The sequence below is a fragment of the Tursiops truncatus genome, chromosome 14 (assembly GCF_011762595.2).
Source record: "Tursiops truncatus isolate mTurTru1 chromosome 14, mTurTru1.mat.Y, whole genome shotgun sequence".
In the NCBI taxonomy this organism is placed as follows: Eukaryota; Metazoa; Chordata; class Mammalia; order Artiodactyla; family Delphinidae; genus Tursiops; species Tursiops truncatus.
In genome coordinates, this window is record NC_047047.1 from 37,781,503 (window position 1) to 37,797,300 (window position 15,798).

The 15,798-nt window shown below is 36.9% G+C and overlaps 1 protein-coding gene across 9 annotated transcripts in view; it reads left to right on the forward strand.

Annotated features, from left to right (window-relative positions):
- Positions 1–15,798, forward strand: part of USP34 (ubiquitin specific peptidase 34) — a 231,689-nt gene that overhangs the window by 105,207 nt on the left and 110,684 nt on the right. For 8 of the 9 annotated variants that reach the window (XR_012325688.1, XM_073791350.1, XM_073791349.1 and 5 more), the window contains 4 exons: positions 1,668–1,783; positions 1,876–2,003; positions 11,694–11,783; positions 14,480–14,575. Coding sequence is in view for 8 of the 9 variants with exons in the window: in XM_073791350.1 (XP_073647451.1) it covers positions 1,668–1,783; positions 1,876–2,003; positions 11,694–11,783; positions 14,480–14,575 (430 nt within the window). In the remaining variant the exon portion in view is untranslated. The remainder of the gene's footprint in view (positions 1–1,667; positions 1,784–1,875; positions 2,004–11,693; positions 11,784–14,479; positions 14,576–15,798) is intronic. The other variant, XM_073791345.1, reaches the window with a different exon arrangement.

Consider the following 15,798-nt stretch of genomic DNA (forward strand, 5'->3'; position numbering starts at 1 on the left):
CAAATGAAGCTAGACAGAAGAATACATACTGTATATCATTTATATGCACTTCTAAAATTTCCTAAAGTAATTTATAATGATTGACATCTACTCAGTGATTGGTGGTGGGGATTGATTGTAAAGGGACACAAGAGAACTTTTTGGGGTGATAGAAATGTTCCGGATCTTATGTATTTATATTGTATTTTAATAAAATTAATTTTAAAAAGTAAATACCAAAACAAATAAACCAAACAAACCCCAAACTTAAAAAGTCAAGCTACAAACTGGGAGAAATATTTGCAAATCATATATCTAATAAAGGGCTTGTATCCAGACCATATAAGAACTTTTACAACTCAGTAGTAAGACAGCTTAATTAAAAATTGGGAATTGATTTATTTCACCAAAGAAGGTACACAAATGGCTAATAAGCACATGAAAAAATGCTTAGCATCATTAGTCATTAGGGAAATTAAAATTAAAGACCAGAATGATATTCTACTGCATATCTATTAGAATGGCTAAAATTAAAAAGAGCGACCATACCTATGTGTTGAAAAACAGTATGGCAGTTTCTTCAAATTTTAAACATACGTGTTTACCTTATGACCCAACAGTTCACTTCTAAGTATTTACCCTAAAGAAAAGAAAGTGTATGTCTATACAAAGACTGGTTATATCAGTGTTATGGCAGCATTATTCATATTAGACAAAAACTGGCAACTATCCAAACTTTCAGTAATTGGTAGATATATAAACAATTTTTTCATATAATGGAATATTATTCTGTTTATTATTATTCTATTTAAAAGGAACACACTACTGATAGATGCTTCAACATGGATGAACCTCAGACATTTTGCTAAGTGAACAAAGTCAGACATGACTATACATACATATTGTATGATTCCATTTATATGAAATTTCTAGAAAAGGCTAATTTATGGGGATGGAAGAACAGACTAGGGCTCGGGAATGGGATCAGGGATTAAATGTAATTAAGTATGAGGGAATGCTTTAGGGTGGTGAAAGTGTTCTAAAACAGAATTATGGTGAAGGTTGCATAGTTCTCATTTTAATGAAATCAATGTACATGTACAGTTTAAGAGGGAAATTTCATGGTAAAGCTGTTAAAGACAATGAAGCATTTTTGCTTAATATAACAGAGCTAGGGAGAGTTCATAGTCTGGCACTCAAAGTCTGAATTATTATAATAGACGCTTTGAATTTAATTGAATGTTTTGAGTAAATCATCTCAATTAAAAAAATCTTTAGGTATAAGACACTTTACAGAAGGTCATTTAGAGGAACGTCCCTTGGCTATATAGTTAATTCAGTTAAATTTTCTTCTTAATGTTTAATTTGGGTTTCAAATATTTATATATAGTTCTCTTGACATGTGGAAAACATTAATCATACTTATTAGTAATAGTGAGGAGGCTATGAAATAGTGGAGAGGCTATGAAAACTTTTCTTATTTTACTTTAGTAGTATCAAACTCTAAACAGTACTATTCTGTCTCATTCATAAAGCAACTGTGTTAATCTTGTTTTTATCTTGTGATGTAAGAAGAGATTTATTGTTATACTTCACTTTGAATTTGTTAACTTTATGAATGCTGTAGTTCACTTTACAATTTCAGTCAACTGCATTGCTCTATAGTGTGTTATATTTTGCCCCTTCAGGACCTACAGTTCATAAACATCAATTCAGCAGTAATGCTGTAACAGACATTAATTTGGATAACGTTTGCAAGAAAGGAAACACTTTGTTGTGGGATATAGTCCAAGATGATGATGCAGTAAGTTATTTAATAAACCCAAAAGACTACAAAATTACAGCAAAATGCATTCAGTATAAACAGTAATTTTATGTATATACATTTTTTTGTAGGTTAATCTTTCTGAAGGATTAATAAATGAAGCAGAGAAACTTCTCTGTTCCTTAGTATGTTGGTTTACGGATAGACAGATTCGAATGAGATTCATTGAAGGTTGCCTTGAAAATTTAGGAAACAACAGGTAAATAGGAATTTAAAATTTTTTATGCAGTAATCATATTCATAATCAATATTCTTATTGACCTAGATATGGTGGGTTCATAGCATTTAATGTACTGTTATCAACCTATTTTTTTTTAGTAATTGTGGTTTTTATATTAGTTCTAAACTGTTTTCCCCCACAGGGTTTATATGTTATCACACAGTCTTGCTTTTTTCAGCACTTTTCGGCACTCTTGATTAGATCACCTCCAACAGAGACAAAGGAATACTGTCTTATTGATTCTGGGAACATGGTGGTGATTACTCTATTTTCAGATTACAGTTTAAATGTTCTTGAACTGTTATATATAAAGAAAGCTAAATAAGATAAGTGAAGTTAAACTTAAGCTGAAATATAAACATTTTGATAATGGCATTGTTCTTCCATCTGGGTGGATCTTTTGACTTCTGTAGTGCACAAAGAATTAGGTTAGTTGTGTTTTTTTCCTAGTTTGAATTCTGCTGTATATTTATATACTTCTTATTGGGGCTCAAATAATTACCACAAGTTTCTTGATTTTCAGTTCTGTTCTGTTGATACAGTCTCCAGTTTCCCTTATACTGCTCTGATAATATTGTTCCATTCTCTGATGTGGTGAATTCAGTTATTAATTGAATATATATATATTTTAATTTATTTTTTTGTTTATGATTTTTGGCTGTGTTGGGTCTTTGTTGCTGCGTATGGGCTTTCTCTAGTTGTGGCGAGCGGGGGCTACTCTTTGTTGCGGTGCATGGGCTTCTCATTGTGGTGGCTTCTCTTGTTGCAGAGCATGGGCTCTATAGTGCGTGGGCTTCAGTAGATGCGGTGCGTGGGCTCAGTAGTTGTGGCTCGTGAGCTCTAGAGCGAAGGGCTCAGTAGTTGTGGCGCACAGGCTTAGTTGCTCCGCGGCATGTGGGATCTTCCTGGACCAGGGCTCCAACCCATGTCTCCTGCACTGGCAGGTGGATTCTTAACCAATGTGCCACCAGGGAAGCCCCTAATTGAATATATTACATTAATATTTTCAGCTTACCTCTGCCAAGGCTCAATATAAATGTCTAATTTTATTGAATATTTAACTGCTTCAAAAAATTTTTTTACCTAATTGAATTAGAAAAAGTATCTGCAATATTTAATTTTCTTCTTTTGATCTTTAAAGGGCTATAATTGGTACAATCACAATAGAAAAATTGCTTATTCATGCAGGTATAAGAAACTACTAATAGACCCCTGTTAGTTGGATCAGTTGCCTCATTTGGCATATATTCTTTAAAAAGAATGCTTTTAATGGGTGAATGATATTTCATCATTTACATAGGTATTATAGAAATTAGTTTTAAAATGTTTTGTCTTTTAAATATTTTGAAAAATATTTATTTATCATTTATTTATTGTGGCTGCTCTGAGTCTTAGTTGTTATGTGCGGGATCTTCATTACAGCACGTGAGATCTTTGTTGCGGCCTGCGGACTCTTAGTTGTGGCATGCAAACTTAGTTGAGACATGCATGCAGGATCTAGTTCCCCAACCAGGGATTGAACCTGGGCCCCCTACATTGGGAACGCGGAGTCTTACCCACTGGGCCACTAGGGAAGTCCCTAAAATGTTAATTGTCTTTTAAAAGTCTTTGTGAAGCTAATGAATACTTTTTTAAGTTGTATCAATTTTTATTCCCCAAAAGTGCATCTGCATATCCTGTGGCCCAGCAGTTGCACTGCTAAGTATGTGCCTTTTAATAATACATCCAGAAGGTCACCAAAAGACACATTCAAGAACGTTCATAAAAGCATTATTCAAAATAACTATTCTTTCTACTGCTATCTAAATGACAGAAAAAGAATAGGAAGGAAAATTAAATTGTGGACTGTTTGTTGAATGAAATAGTATATATATAGTAGTAACAATGAAAGAACTACAACTGCATGGAATAGTGTGGTTGAATCTCACAGACAAAATTTTGAGTGAAAGAAGCCAGATGTAAAAAAGTAAATCTCTATTACTCTGTTTATACAGAGTTTAAAAACAGGGAAACTGGGACTTCCCTGGTGGCGCATTGGTTAAGAATCCGCCTGCCAATGCAGGGGACACGGGTTCAAGCCCTGGTCCGGAAGGATCCCACATGCCGCAGAGCAACTAAGCCTGTGTGCCACAACTGCTGAGCCTTGCGCTGTAGAGCCCATGAGCCACAACTCCTGAAGCCCGCACGCCTAGAGCCAGTGCTCCACTACAAGAGAAGCCACCGCAGTGAGAAGCCCATGCACTGCAATAAAGAGTAGCAGCAACAAAGATGCAATGCAGCCATAAATGAATAAATTAAAAAAGAAAATCAGGAAAACTATTGTATTTAATAGGATAATGGTTACTCTTGGGTTGTTAGTGAGTGGAAAGGGGGCATATCCCAAGGCTTCTGGGATGCTGGTAATGATTTCTTTCTTGATGTTGGTGCATGTTACACAGGTATGTTCACCTCCTGATATTTTGAACTGTCACTTAGGTTTATATGTGTTTTTTCATGTATGTTACTTCAATAAAAAGGAAAAAAGCTATGTGAAAGATGAAATATCATGTAGCCTTTAAGAGTCAAATGTTTTCAAAGATTATATAATGATATGGGCGTATACTCATAGGCCCGTTTGTTAAAAAGATTGCAAGCAATATGTGAGACTGTAGAATGGTTATTTCTGGGAGGATTCAGTTAATTTTTTCTTCTTTATGGTTTTCTATTTTCTAATTTTTCCATAATGAGCATATATTTTTCTAAGTAGTGTAGCTTAAAAGAGACGAGAGGGGGCTTCCCTGGTGGCGCAGTGGTTGAGAGTCTGCCTGCCGATGCAGGGGATGCGGGTTCGTACCCCAGTCCGGGAAGATCCCACATGCTGCGGAGCGGCTGGGCCCGTGAGCCATGGCCGCTGAGCCTGCGCGTCCTGAGCCTGTGCTCCGCAACGGGAGAGGCCACAACAGTGAGAGGCCCGCGTACCGCAAAAAAAAAAAAAAAAAAAAAAAAAAAGAGTAAAAGAGACAAAAGGAAAATTCTGTGTATAAAATGGAAAATCATCATTTTGGATTTTTTTAAGCTTTAATTTGTTCACTCCCAAATCACTTGAAGTTGAAGCATTTTTCATTTGTTGGAGGCAGTCCTGTACCTAATCATAGTTACTTAATGGTTTATTGATATATAGTAAACATAACTATTATATTGATGTTAATTTTGGCCTCAAAATTTACTCAGACGGTTGCTGTGTGTATTATGCTAGGCCTCTTATTAATTGGTCATATATGCCAGTACTTAGAGCATAGTGGCATTTTTTAGCCTGTGACATATGCAACACATCCAGTGTATACCAGCTGAACTTACTGAAGTTATCATGCAAACTGAAAAATAATTAATTTTTTTAAACATTATTAGTTCCAGTTTCCTGATAAACTAGTGTTTTTTTAACATCTTTATTGGAGTATAATTGCTTTACAATGTTGTTTTAGTTTCTGCTGTATAACAAAATGAATCAGCTATTTTTATACTTTTATCCCCGTATCCCTTCCCTCTTGCACCTCCCTCCCACTCTCCCTATCCCACCCCTCTAGGCCGTCACAAAGCACCGAGCTGATCTCCCTGTGCTATGCAGCTGCTTCCCACTAGCTATTTTACAATTAAACCAGTGGGTTTTAATGGGGGTGATTTTTTTTCTCCCTAGGTAGTATCAGTATCTGGAGATATTTTTGGTTGTCACATTAATGAGTGGAATTGGAGATGTTACTTTGGGCTAGGGATGCTACTAAACATCCCTCAATGCAGAGGACAGCTTTTCACAACAGAATTGTGTGAAGTGTCAGTATTGATATCAGAGTTTGAGAAATCCTATTCTGAACACAAGAATCCTTTCTCCAAGGATTCCTCTCCCCCGAGTTTGCCATCACAGTAGGAAAGGAATGTTGCACAAGGGTGTTAATATTAATAGGAAAGCTCTTCCTTATGTTGAAATAAATGGGCCACTGAAATCTTAACTCATTTACCATTTTCCTGACATTTGACCGAAAAAACCGCACAGATGTCTGCTTCTTGATGATGTCAATTTTTTATGTAGTTTACACAGGTTTTATGTTTCTTTTTATTTTCTCTATGTTGACTTTTCTTTTTTTTTTTTGCGGTACGCGGGCCTCTCACTGTTGTGGCCTCTCCCGTTGCGGAGCACAGGCTCCGGACACGCAGGCTCAACGGCCATGGCTCACAGGCCCAGCCACTCCGCGGCATGTGGGATCCTCCAGGACCGGGGCACGAACCCGCGTCCCCTGCATCGGCAGGTGGACTCTCAACCACTGCGCCACCAGGGAAGCCCCCTCTATGTTGACTTTTTAATTTTCCTTCTAGTTCCTCACTTTCCATGGTTTATAGACCTGTCACCAATTTTTGTTTGTTTTTGCTGTTCTATGGTCTTATTACAGTTTATTTCACAAAATGAACTTAGCTTTCTTTTGAACAGTAATATAGGCTCATTACTTCTTGGGAAGCATAGAGATCTGAAAAAGGAAAAGTCTCCCATAAATCACCCATAATTCTGCCATTTATACGGAACCCACTGTTAACACTTTAAAACACTTTAAACATGCAGCATGTGACTTATGCACATTTAGCCTTAGGCAGATTGTTTTATAAGGCATATAACATTTCAGCAGTGCAGGAGGTTTAAAGTTACACACGGAAACACATAGTAGACTGGTTTGCAGAATGTTGTCATAAAGTGAGAGCATGAGGTAGACAGTAGCTCCCACAATGAAAAATCCATTACTCTTCAGCTTGGTATTTGTTACTTTGGGTGAGTGAGATAAGGCTGCTGTCTAGTGAGTAGGGCGGAAGTAGGAGTTGGGTTGTAATCAGCCCCTTTGGTGTTTTATGTTTACTAGAAGGCAGGTAGCTTCACATGCAGGTTCACATCCTGGGCTAGGTACCTCCTGAAATTCTGTGGCTTCTTGAGAATTGATTTGAGACTCTGTCTGGGAACCTATCCAGTGTGCTATTTTTTTGCCATTCTTTATGCAGTAGGTAGTTTAACCCACGTGTGAAATTTTTTGCCTTTGAATACAAAAGTAAAAATGGTCACGAGTCAGGGATTCTGTTTACATAAATAAAGGTTCATATAATTAAGAAATGCATGGTACTATGTACCTTTTTTTGGTTTTGTTTTCTCTCTGTAAAGACTATATTATATACAGCATTTTTTGTCAACTCTTGGTATATACTATAGTTTAAAATGACTGAGGGACTTCCCTTGTGGTCCAGTGGCTAAGACTCCATGCTCCCAATGCAGGGGGCCTGGGTTCGATCCCTGGTCAGGGAACTAGATCCCACATGCCGCAACTAAGAGTTTGCCTGCTGCAGCTAAAAGATCTGGCATGCTGCAACTAAAAAGATCCTGCACGCAGCAACAAAGTCCTGTGTGCCACAACTAAAACCCGACGCAGCCAAATAAGTAAATATTTTAAGATTAATTAATTAATTAGTTGACAGCATTTTGTAGAACACACCAGTCTTCTTCAAATATGGAGTGTAGGATTAGGAAAAAATCGTCCAAATGTAACTTTAACTGTGAAGACTACTACCAAATGTGTTCATTCTACTAAAGCAATATAAAGTTACATTGGTAATTCTTAGAGTCACATCACACTATTGTATAGTAATAAGCTTCAGCAAAGGTTGCAACAAAACCTTTGTATCAAGCAAAGGGCAGTCTAAGGTAGTAATAGCATTTTTCTTGAGTCTAAAATTAGTGTAGTGATCCCTTTGTATCTTTGGGGGATTGGTTCCAGGATCCCCCTGCAGATACCAAAATCTTCAGGTGCTCAAGTCCTTTATATAAAATAGAGTAGGACAGTTAGCTCTGTATCCACGGATGAGGAACCTGCATATGGGCTGACTGTATCTTGTTACTCTGGACCATTGAACCTTTTCATCTTAAACATATTGTTGCCTAGGGTTGTGTGGTTTGGTATTTGAAATTTTCACTCTTGGAAGAATTTGTGAATGTAAGTTTGAATATAACAGTAATTTTGATGTTTTTCATAAGCATATCAGCAGTCAAAACTATTTGGGCAAAAAAGTTGATAAGTCAGGGTGTAGTATCTCATAGTTGTTGTAGGAGAAGTGCTATGACATTATTTCTTTTATTTTAAAAAAATTAAATTTTTTATTGGGTGTAGTTGATTTACAGTGTTGTTAGTTTCTGCTGTACAGCATGATATAATTTTACTTGGAATAAGTTGGTATATGTGATCTTGTGAAGTTTCCTTTAATATTGGAATATAAATTATTATAGTCAGCAAACAAATACATGATCTTACCCTGTTTGTAAATATTTTACTAATTTTCATTCTGTAATCAGTACTTTATATCATTTTTCCTTTCAAATTTATGAGTTTAAATAAAGTGTTCCAGAGTTTCAGGATCACTTTGATTCTGGATTTGGTCATTTCTTATATTCTTAAATTTATGGCACTTAAAATATGTCTCTTCACCGTTCTTTGAAATCTTTTTTTTTTTTTTGCGGTACACGGGCCTGTCACTGTTGTGGCCTCTCCCGTTGCGGAGCACAGGCTCCGGACACGCAGGCCCAGCGGCCATGGCTCACAGGCCCAACCGCTTCGCGGCATGTGGGATCTTCCTGGACTGGGGCACGAACCCATGTCCCCTGCATCGGCAGGCGGACTCTCAACCACTGCGCCACCAGGGAAGCCCCTGAAATCTTTTTTTGAGGAGAAAAATTTGGAGTTTTTCTGAATCTTTGGAAAAACTTAAAAAAACTGTTTTAGTCACGTAAGATGTAATTATTAATAATTCAGTGTTTTTATTATAAATTATGGAGAAAAGCATTCCCCTTAGGTAGTAGAGGTAAGACGAGTCCCATTTCTACAATCCTATTTTGGATTCTTTTACATGAACCACATCATTATTCACTCAACTCAACCAATACCTGCTCAATGCCTGGCATCCTAATCTCTAATGTCAAGCATCATGTGCTTGCTTCTACATTACATTTTATAAAATGAAAACATGTTTATTGTAGAAAATTTGGAAAGTAAATTTAAACAGTCTAGACTCTTAACACCATTGACTGCAAAAGAGGTAATAAGATTTTCAGAAAATATACAACTGCTGCACACTATAAGACTTGCTTTAGTGAGATATGGTATCTCTAGTCTTTGTTTCTTTGTATTTTAAAAGTATTGTTGAAATTACACTAGGTAAACAATTTTGGAATTTGCTTTTGTGATTTTAGGTGAAATTTTTCTGTCCTTTGTGATATCTCATTGATTTTATGCTTTTAAAGTCAAATTAATATATATATATATTCATTCCAGTTTTTTATGTCTTAATTTTTAGGAAAAACTCTGCTAATGTTTCTGAAACTTTGACAAAGGAGTTTAGATAAATAATCTAAAATTGAAATTGATTTCCCCTGATCTATCTTGGTCTATCTTCCCAAGCACCACTTCTGTGCGACTTGTTGAAAAATATTAAATATTTTAATATTTAAAAGTATACTAAAAATTTAAATGTTTTTGAATATTTAAAGAATATTTACTTTGCAGTTACTGGATATCAGGCATTTACTGTCTTCGTTGCTTCACTATATACTTATTATTATCATTGGCCACAGTGTGCAGCGTGTGGAACTTCTCCCACCAGGATCAAACCCGTGCCCCCTGAAGTGGAAGCACGGAGTGTTAACCACTGGACCACAGGGGAAGTCCACTATATACTCTTTAATCTATACTAATGTTGTTTTGATCCTTTGACATACTTCTAACATGCTGTTTCTTTTATCTTCCAGTAGTATTTTTTCTGTCCTTTTCCTTCATAACTGTAATATAGCATTTTACACTGTTGGTCTTCCTCCTTCCTTGAAAATCTTGCCTTTAAGTTGTTTGCTGGTTTGTTATTTAAGGAAATATATACTCAGCATGCACCATATGCAGGGATTTTTAGTGAATAAGACACTCTTCGCTCACATCAAGCACATTCTAGTGGTAGACATATTAAATAAAGGAATATTCATTACGTGATGATGACTGAAGGAAAATTGGGAAGGAGTCAAGAATAATAGAGGTTTGCAGAGCAATGGAAAGGTGATATTTAATATAGAGTTGTCAGGGTCATCCATTCTGTTGACAGTTGAGGAGACCTTAATAAAGTGAGGGAAGGAGTCCTTCAGGTAGCTATTTAGGTAAAGCGCATTCCACGCAGAGGCAATAGAAAAGCCCTGAGGCGGGAATGTGCTCGTGTGTTTTGAAGGAATAGCAAAAAGGGAGATGGGGGGCCTTCCCTGGTGGTGCAGTGGTTGAGAGTCCGCTTGCCAATGCAAGGGACATGGGTTCGTGCTTCGGTCTGGGAAGATCCCACATGCCGCGGAGCGACTGGGCCCGTGAGCCATGGCCGCTGAGCCTGCGTGTCCGGAGCCTGTGCTCCGCAACGGGAGAGGCCACAACAGTGAGAGGCCCACATATCGCCAAAAAAAAAAGGAAGATGGGAAGGAAAATAGGTTAGACGGATAGAAGGAATGGGGACAGATCAGACAAGGCTTTGTAGTCAAATTTAAGTACTTTGGATTTTATTCAGAAACAAAGTTTTGTAGTTTCTCCTACTCAGCATTCGCCACTGTTTTCCTCCCACTCAGAAGTGTAGTCCTGTATTCGAATATACCTGGTACTCTTAAAAAGAGTAGGCATTTTTGAGGACTTATTTGTAATCCATACTTGTGGGTAGGGTGCCAACTTTTTCTCTTTGTAAAAATTCTTTCATGAAGCAATATTGGCTCCTAAGCTTAAAAATAAAAGAAATTCAGTAACTTTATTAGAGTGTGTCCTGCTTCTTTCAAGGCTCATGCAGGCAACCTTCTTGCCTACTAGGACTTCTGGGATTTGCATGTCAATATGTTCCCTGTACCCCCTTTTCTTCCAGAAGATAGACATGCTCAGATCTTCTTGAGGTTTTAGAATGATTTCCTATTGCCTTTTGGCCCTTTTATACTTGAGGTATGTGGTGTGCTTCTATTATTAGCATGCTCATAACGCAGTGATTCTCAATTTAGATGGAGATGATATTAAGTGAGAATTAGAGAGAAAGTGATAATTTATATAGTTTGAAAAATGTTCTCTACATTTATTGTTTGTAGTCCACAAACCAGCAGTTGAGTATCACTTGTGAGCTTGTTAGAAATGCAATCCTGAACCTACCCCGACCTACTGAATCAGAATTTGCATTTTTAAAAAATCCCCCCAGCTGGATCAAGTGCACACTAAACTTTGAGAAGCCCTGCTCTAGATAATTTGCCCAAGCTGCTGCTTCCTGTTTTCCTTGATTAAATCCTCAGAAGCACCTATGACTCGTTAAAGAATACTGTCATTAAAAAAATTTATATTTAAATGCCCTTCACTTGCTTTTATACTCAGATATTTATATGGTGTATTTTACTTTAAAAGTCTTGGATTGGTTTTTTAAAACTTGGATTTCTTGCCCCAGTGTATAATAAGTTAATACTTAAGGAAAAAATTTTGTGTTTGCATAGAAATGTATGTGAAGTTCATTAACTCTTTTTGCATTTAAGATTTTAAATAGCTGAATTTCTGTTAAGATCTAGAATTGTTGATACTATTTAAAATTATTTTATTCTATAAATACCTGTTTTTGCTGTTTCAGATCAGTAGTAATTTCACTTCGTCTTCTTCCAAAACTGTTTGGTACTTTTCAGCAGTTTGGGAGCAGTTATGATACACATTGGATTACAATGTAAGTAAATAAAAGAAACAGAAGTATTCATTTTAAAGATTTTTTTCCCAGTCATAATTATCAAACAAGGTTTTGAGTAACTTACTAGCTTTTATTCTGCACCAGGAAAATTTGAATTTTGTGTAATTCAAATGTTTGCTTAGATTTCTGAGTGCTGTCTCTGCCACTTAGCCCCATGGAGATTATGTATATCTCTGTCACCAGGAAGTCTGACCTTTGTACTCATTGTAGTTTGAGAAAAATATTGTAGCAAATAATGCGTTAATTTTAAGATAAAGATTTTTAGTGTATCTGACCATGGCAAAGGACTCCTGAAGAAGATCCACACATCAAACACTCTAAGGTGCCTTTAATTTTTCCCATTACTAGGAGTTGGTTCTAGACATTACATCACCTTAGGGATAATTTTGACACCACCCTATTACTCCTTTACATATATAGAGAACTTATGATTAATGTTAAAGAATTCTTTCAAGGATAGTACTTTGATGTGATATTGATCTAATGTTTAAGAATATTCTAGAGAAAGTTGGCTATCACACACACTTCATTAACCTCTAAGAATATTATTTGCTTTATTCAAAATAGACTTTTTGGAGAGATTTCAGAGACTTTAAATTTTAGGAAAAATTAGACCTGTTGAAGGATTTATTTGTGAGGTCAAGTAGGATGGAGTTTTATCTAATTCCTCCTCAAATCTAAGATTAGTTAGTAGGAATACTTGCTTTCAAACTGAATATGATTTTTAAAATTCTTAGAAGTCTGTACTATAGTTCTAAATAAGATGAAGTTAGTTCTTCTGAGTTATAGCCCTTGCTGGTTTTTTTCTTTTAATAGGGGATCTGTTTAACCTGAACCTCTATTACTGTTTTTTAAATTTTTTTGTTGTTGTTGTTGTTTTTGCGGTACGCGGGCCTCTCACTGTCGCGGCCTCTCCCGTTGCGGAGCACAGGCTCCGGACGTGCAGGCACAGCGGCCGTGGCTCACGGGCCTAGCTGCTCCGCGGCATGTGGGATCTTCCCAGACCGGGGCACGAACCCGTGTCCCCTGCATCGGCAGGTGGACTCTCAACCACTGCGCCACCAGGGAAGCCCTATTACTGTTTTTTAAGAATCATCTTAGAAAGTCTCTTTCTTTGGTTACTATTTCATGGTGACCCTAGTGACAATTCTATTTGTGAGTGCAAGGAAGTTCTTTGAGATACTAAACAGAGGAGTAGAGGAAAGCATTTAGCATCCTTTAAGTACAAGAGTACCATGAGTTTTATTTCATTGACTCTCTTCCCATGGTTTTTAAATGGCTGAATTACAAAATTCAGAAGTATTAAAGTGATTCACTTGTAGCTTACCTGGGCAAGTTGATATTATAGTCATGTGAGGAGGTTTGAATTAAGGAGTAACAAAAGATAACATTCTTATAGAAGTGCAAAGCTGCGAATATTCAGTTACTTATCAAGTATACCTGAACTTAAGTATATTGAGTTGAAACCCTTTTAGCTTGGTCCTTAAGTTAAATATAAATAAGCTCAGTTAATGCCAACATGAGACTGGTATCCTAAATCTTATCAAGTAGATCACTTAAAAGAACTGAGCTCTTATGATTAGTTGGCATCAATAACAACAAAAACTTCCACTTGGTGTGAACCTATTATGTGCAGTAACACTCAGCATTTGGTACATACTGTCTCTTAAACTCTTACGGCCCATATTTTAAAATTGGAAATTATCTCTGATCATCTTAGTAAATCTTCAGGTAACCAGCAAACAGACTGGCGAGTGATTGGCAATGCAAGAGTAACTTATTTGGAAAAGAAGGCTATAGCAAAAACATGATGTAAATTATATTTGAAGTTTTGGAATTTCAGTACTTCTACATGTTAGTAGTTATATTGCTAATAATTATTGTGTGAGAGAGATTATGTTAGTTATGGACCCTGCTATCTCTAATTGTATTTATCACTATTTCTTTTTTCTTCTATTGTTTCTAGTTTACTTTAATATGTGAATATTTATTTGATTAAAATAAGTTATTTTAAAAAATAAGCAGTTATTGACAGTAGAAAAAAACAAACTGATTGGTTCATTTAGTTTATATTATATGTGTTCTGTATGCCACGCACTGTGCTAAATAATGACCAAGGTACACAGTCCATCCTTAACATGGACTGTATTGTACTGTTTTTTAATATTAACTCATATTAGTCATTTATAATTAGCATTCTGCCAGACATTTTATCCCCTTCACAGAGATTGAGTATTTTGAGATTAAAACACAGTGGTGGGCTTCCCTGGTGGCGCAGTGGTTGAGAGTCCGCCTGCCGATGCAGGGGACATGGGTTCTTGCCCCGGTCCTGGAAGATCCCACATGCTGCGGAGCGGCTGGGCCCGTGAGCCATGGCCGCTGAGCCTGCGCGTCCGGAGCCTGTGCTCCGCAACGGGAGAGGCCGCAACAGTGAGAGGCCCGCCTACCGCAAAAAAACAAAAACAAAAACACGGTGGTGCTTTAACTTCATAAAAATTAAGGTGCACTGCTTTATATCTTTTCACAATTCAAATATAAACAGAACTTGTAAGTTTTGATAATTGATAGATTTTGCTTTTGAAAATGTTTTACATAGAAGTTTTTTTCCTGTTCTAGAATAGATTTATTCTCTTACCCTGTGCCTCTAAAACTATTTCTTCTTTCAATTGTTCCAGGTGGGCAGAAAAAGAACTGAACATGATGAAGCTTTTCTTTGATAATTTGGTATACTATATTCAAGCTGTAAGAGAAGGAAGACAAAAACATGCACTGTAAGTATACCTTAGCTACGTAAGTTACATGTAAGTATTGATTGTCTTTCCTGTGAAAGGTAATTTTCCAGTATTCCTACTCCTAGTCCTTTTCTTTCATATAATAAATAAATGTAATGAACATTTTAGTTATGAAATTTTTAAGAGAAAGTTTCTTTTTTGTTTTTTTTTTGTTTTTTTCTTGTGGTACGCGGGGCTCCGGACGTGCAGGCTTAGCAGCCATGGCTCACGGGCCCAGCTGCTTCGCGGCATGTGGGATCTTCCCAGACCGGGGCAAGAACCCGTGTCCCCTGCATCGTCAGGCGGACTCTCAGCCACTGTGCTACCAGGGAAGCCCGAAAGTTTCTTTTTTAAGTTGAATTCTATAAGGTTATTTTTATAATTCTTAACCTTAGGAAAATGTAGGTTATATAACTTTGGGGGTTGATTAATCTTCACTGTTGAGTTCTGTTCATAAGTCAGTGTTTTCAGGAATCAAAAGTAAATGTTTTTTTCAGAAATCACCAGTATCCTTGTATTAATGTATTAGGGCATTGATTCTAAAACTTATAAATATTTACTTCTGAACAAGTATATTTATCATAGAGTTAATTTAAAACATTTTCTTTTATTATTATAATTGAATACTAGTATTAGAAAGTTTAAGACGTGTGAAAACGTTAAGAATTGTGATGTTATAGCTGGTTAATATTTCATCATTAAAATATCTGGATATATTGAAGTGAGTTTGGATAAGAATTGGTAGAAGTTGGGGTGATAGTAGTATAGCTGTGTTTAAAGCTTCTTATAGGGAGATGCCTGCCTAGAAGGAAGCTTGGAGATTTCAGAAAGTTTTTGTTTGTAAGTCAGTTGGTGGAAACTAATGGTCAAGTCTAGGAAACCAGCTAAGTGTCTGTATCAGCATGTCAGTAAATAAGAGAAGTAGGCACAGTATTTATTGAGAAAATATCCGCATAGAAAACTTTCATGTAGATCAGAATTGATCAGATTGTAGAAGTGTTCAGAAAAGCCATAGGCCTTTGGGCTTCCCTGGTGGCGCAGTGGTTGAGAGTCCGCCTGCCGATGCAGGGGATACGGGTTCGTGCCCCGGGCCTGGAGGATCCCACATGCCGCGGAGCGGCTGGGCCCGTGAGCCATGGCCGTTGAGCCTGCGCGTCCGGAGCCTGGGCTCCACAACGGGAGAGGCCACAGCAGTGAGAGGCCCGCGTCCCGCAAAAAAAAAA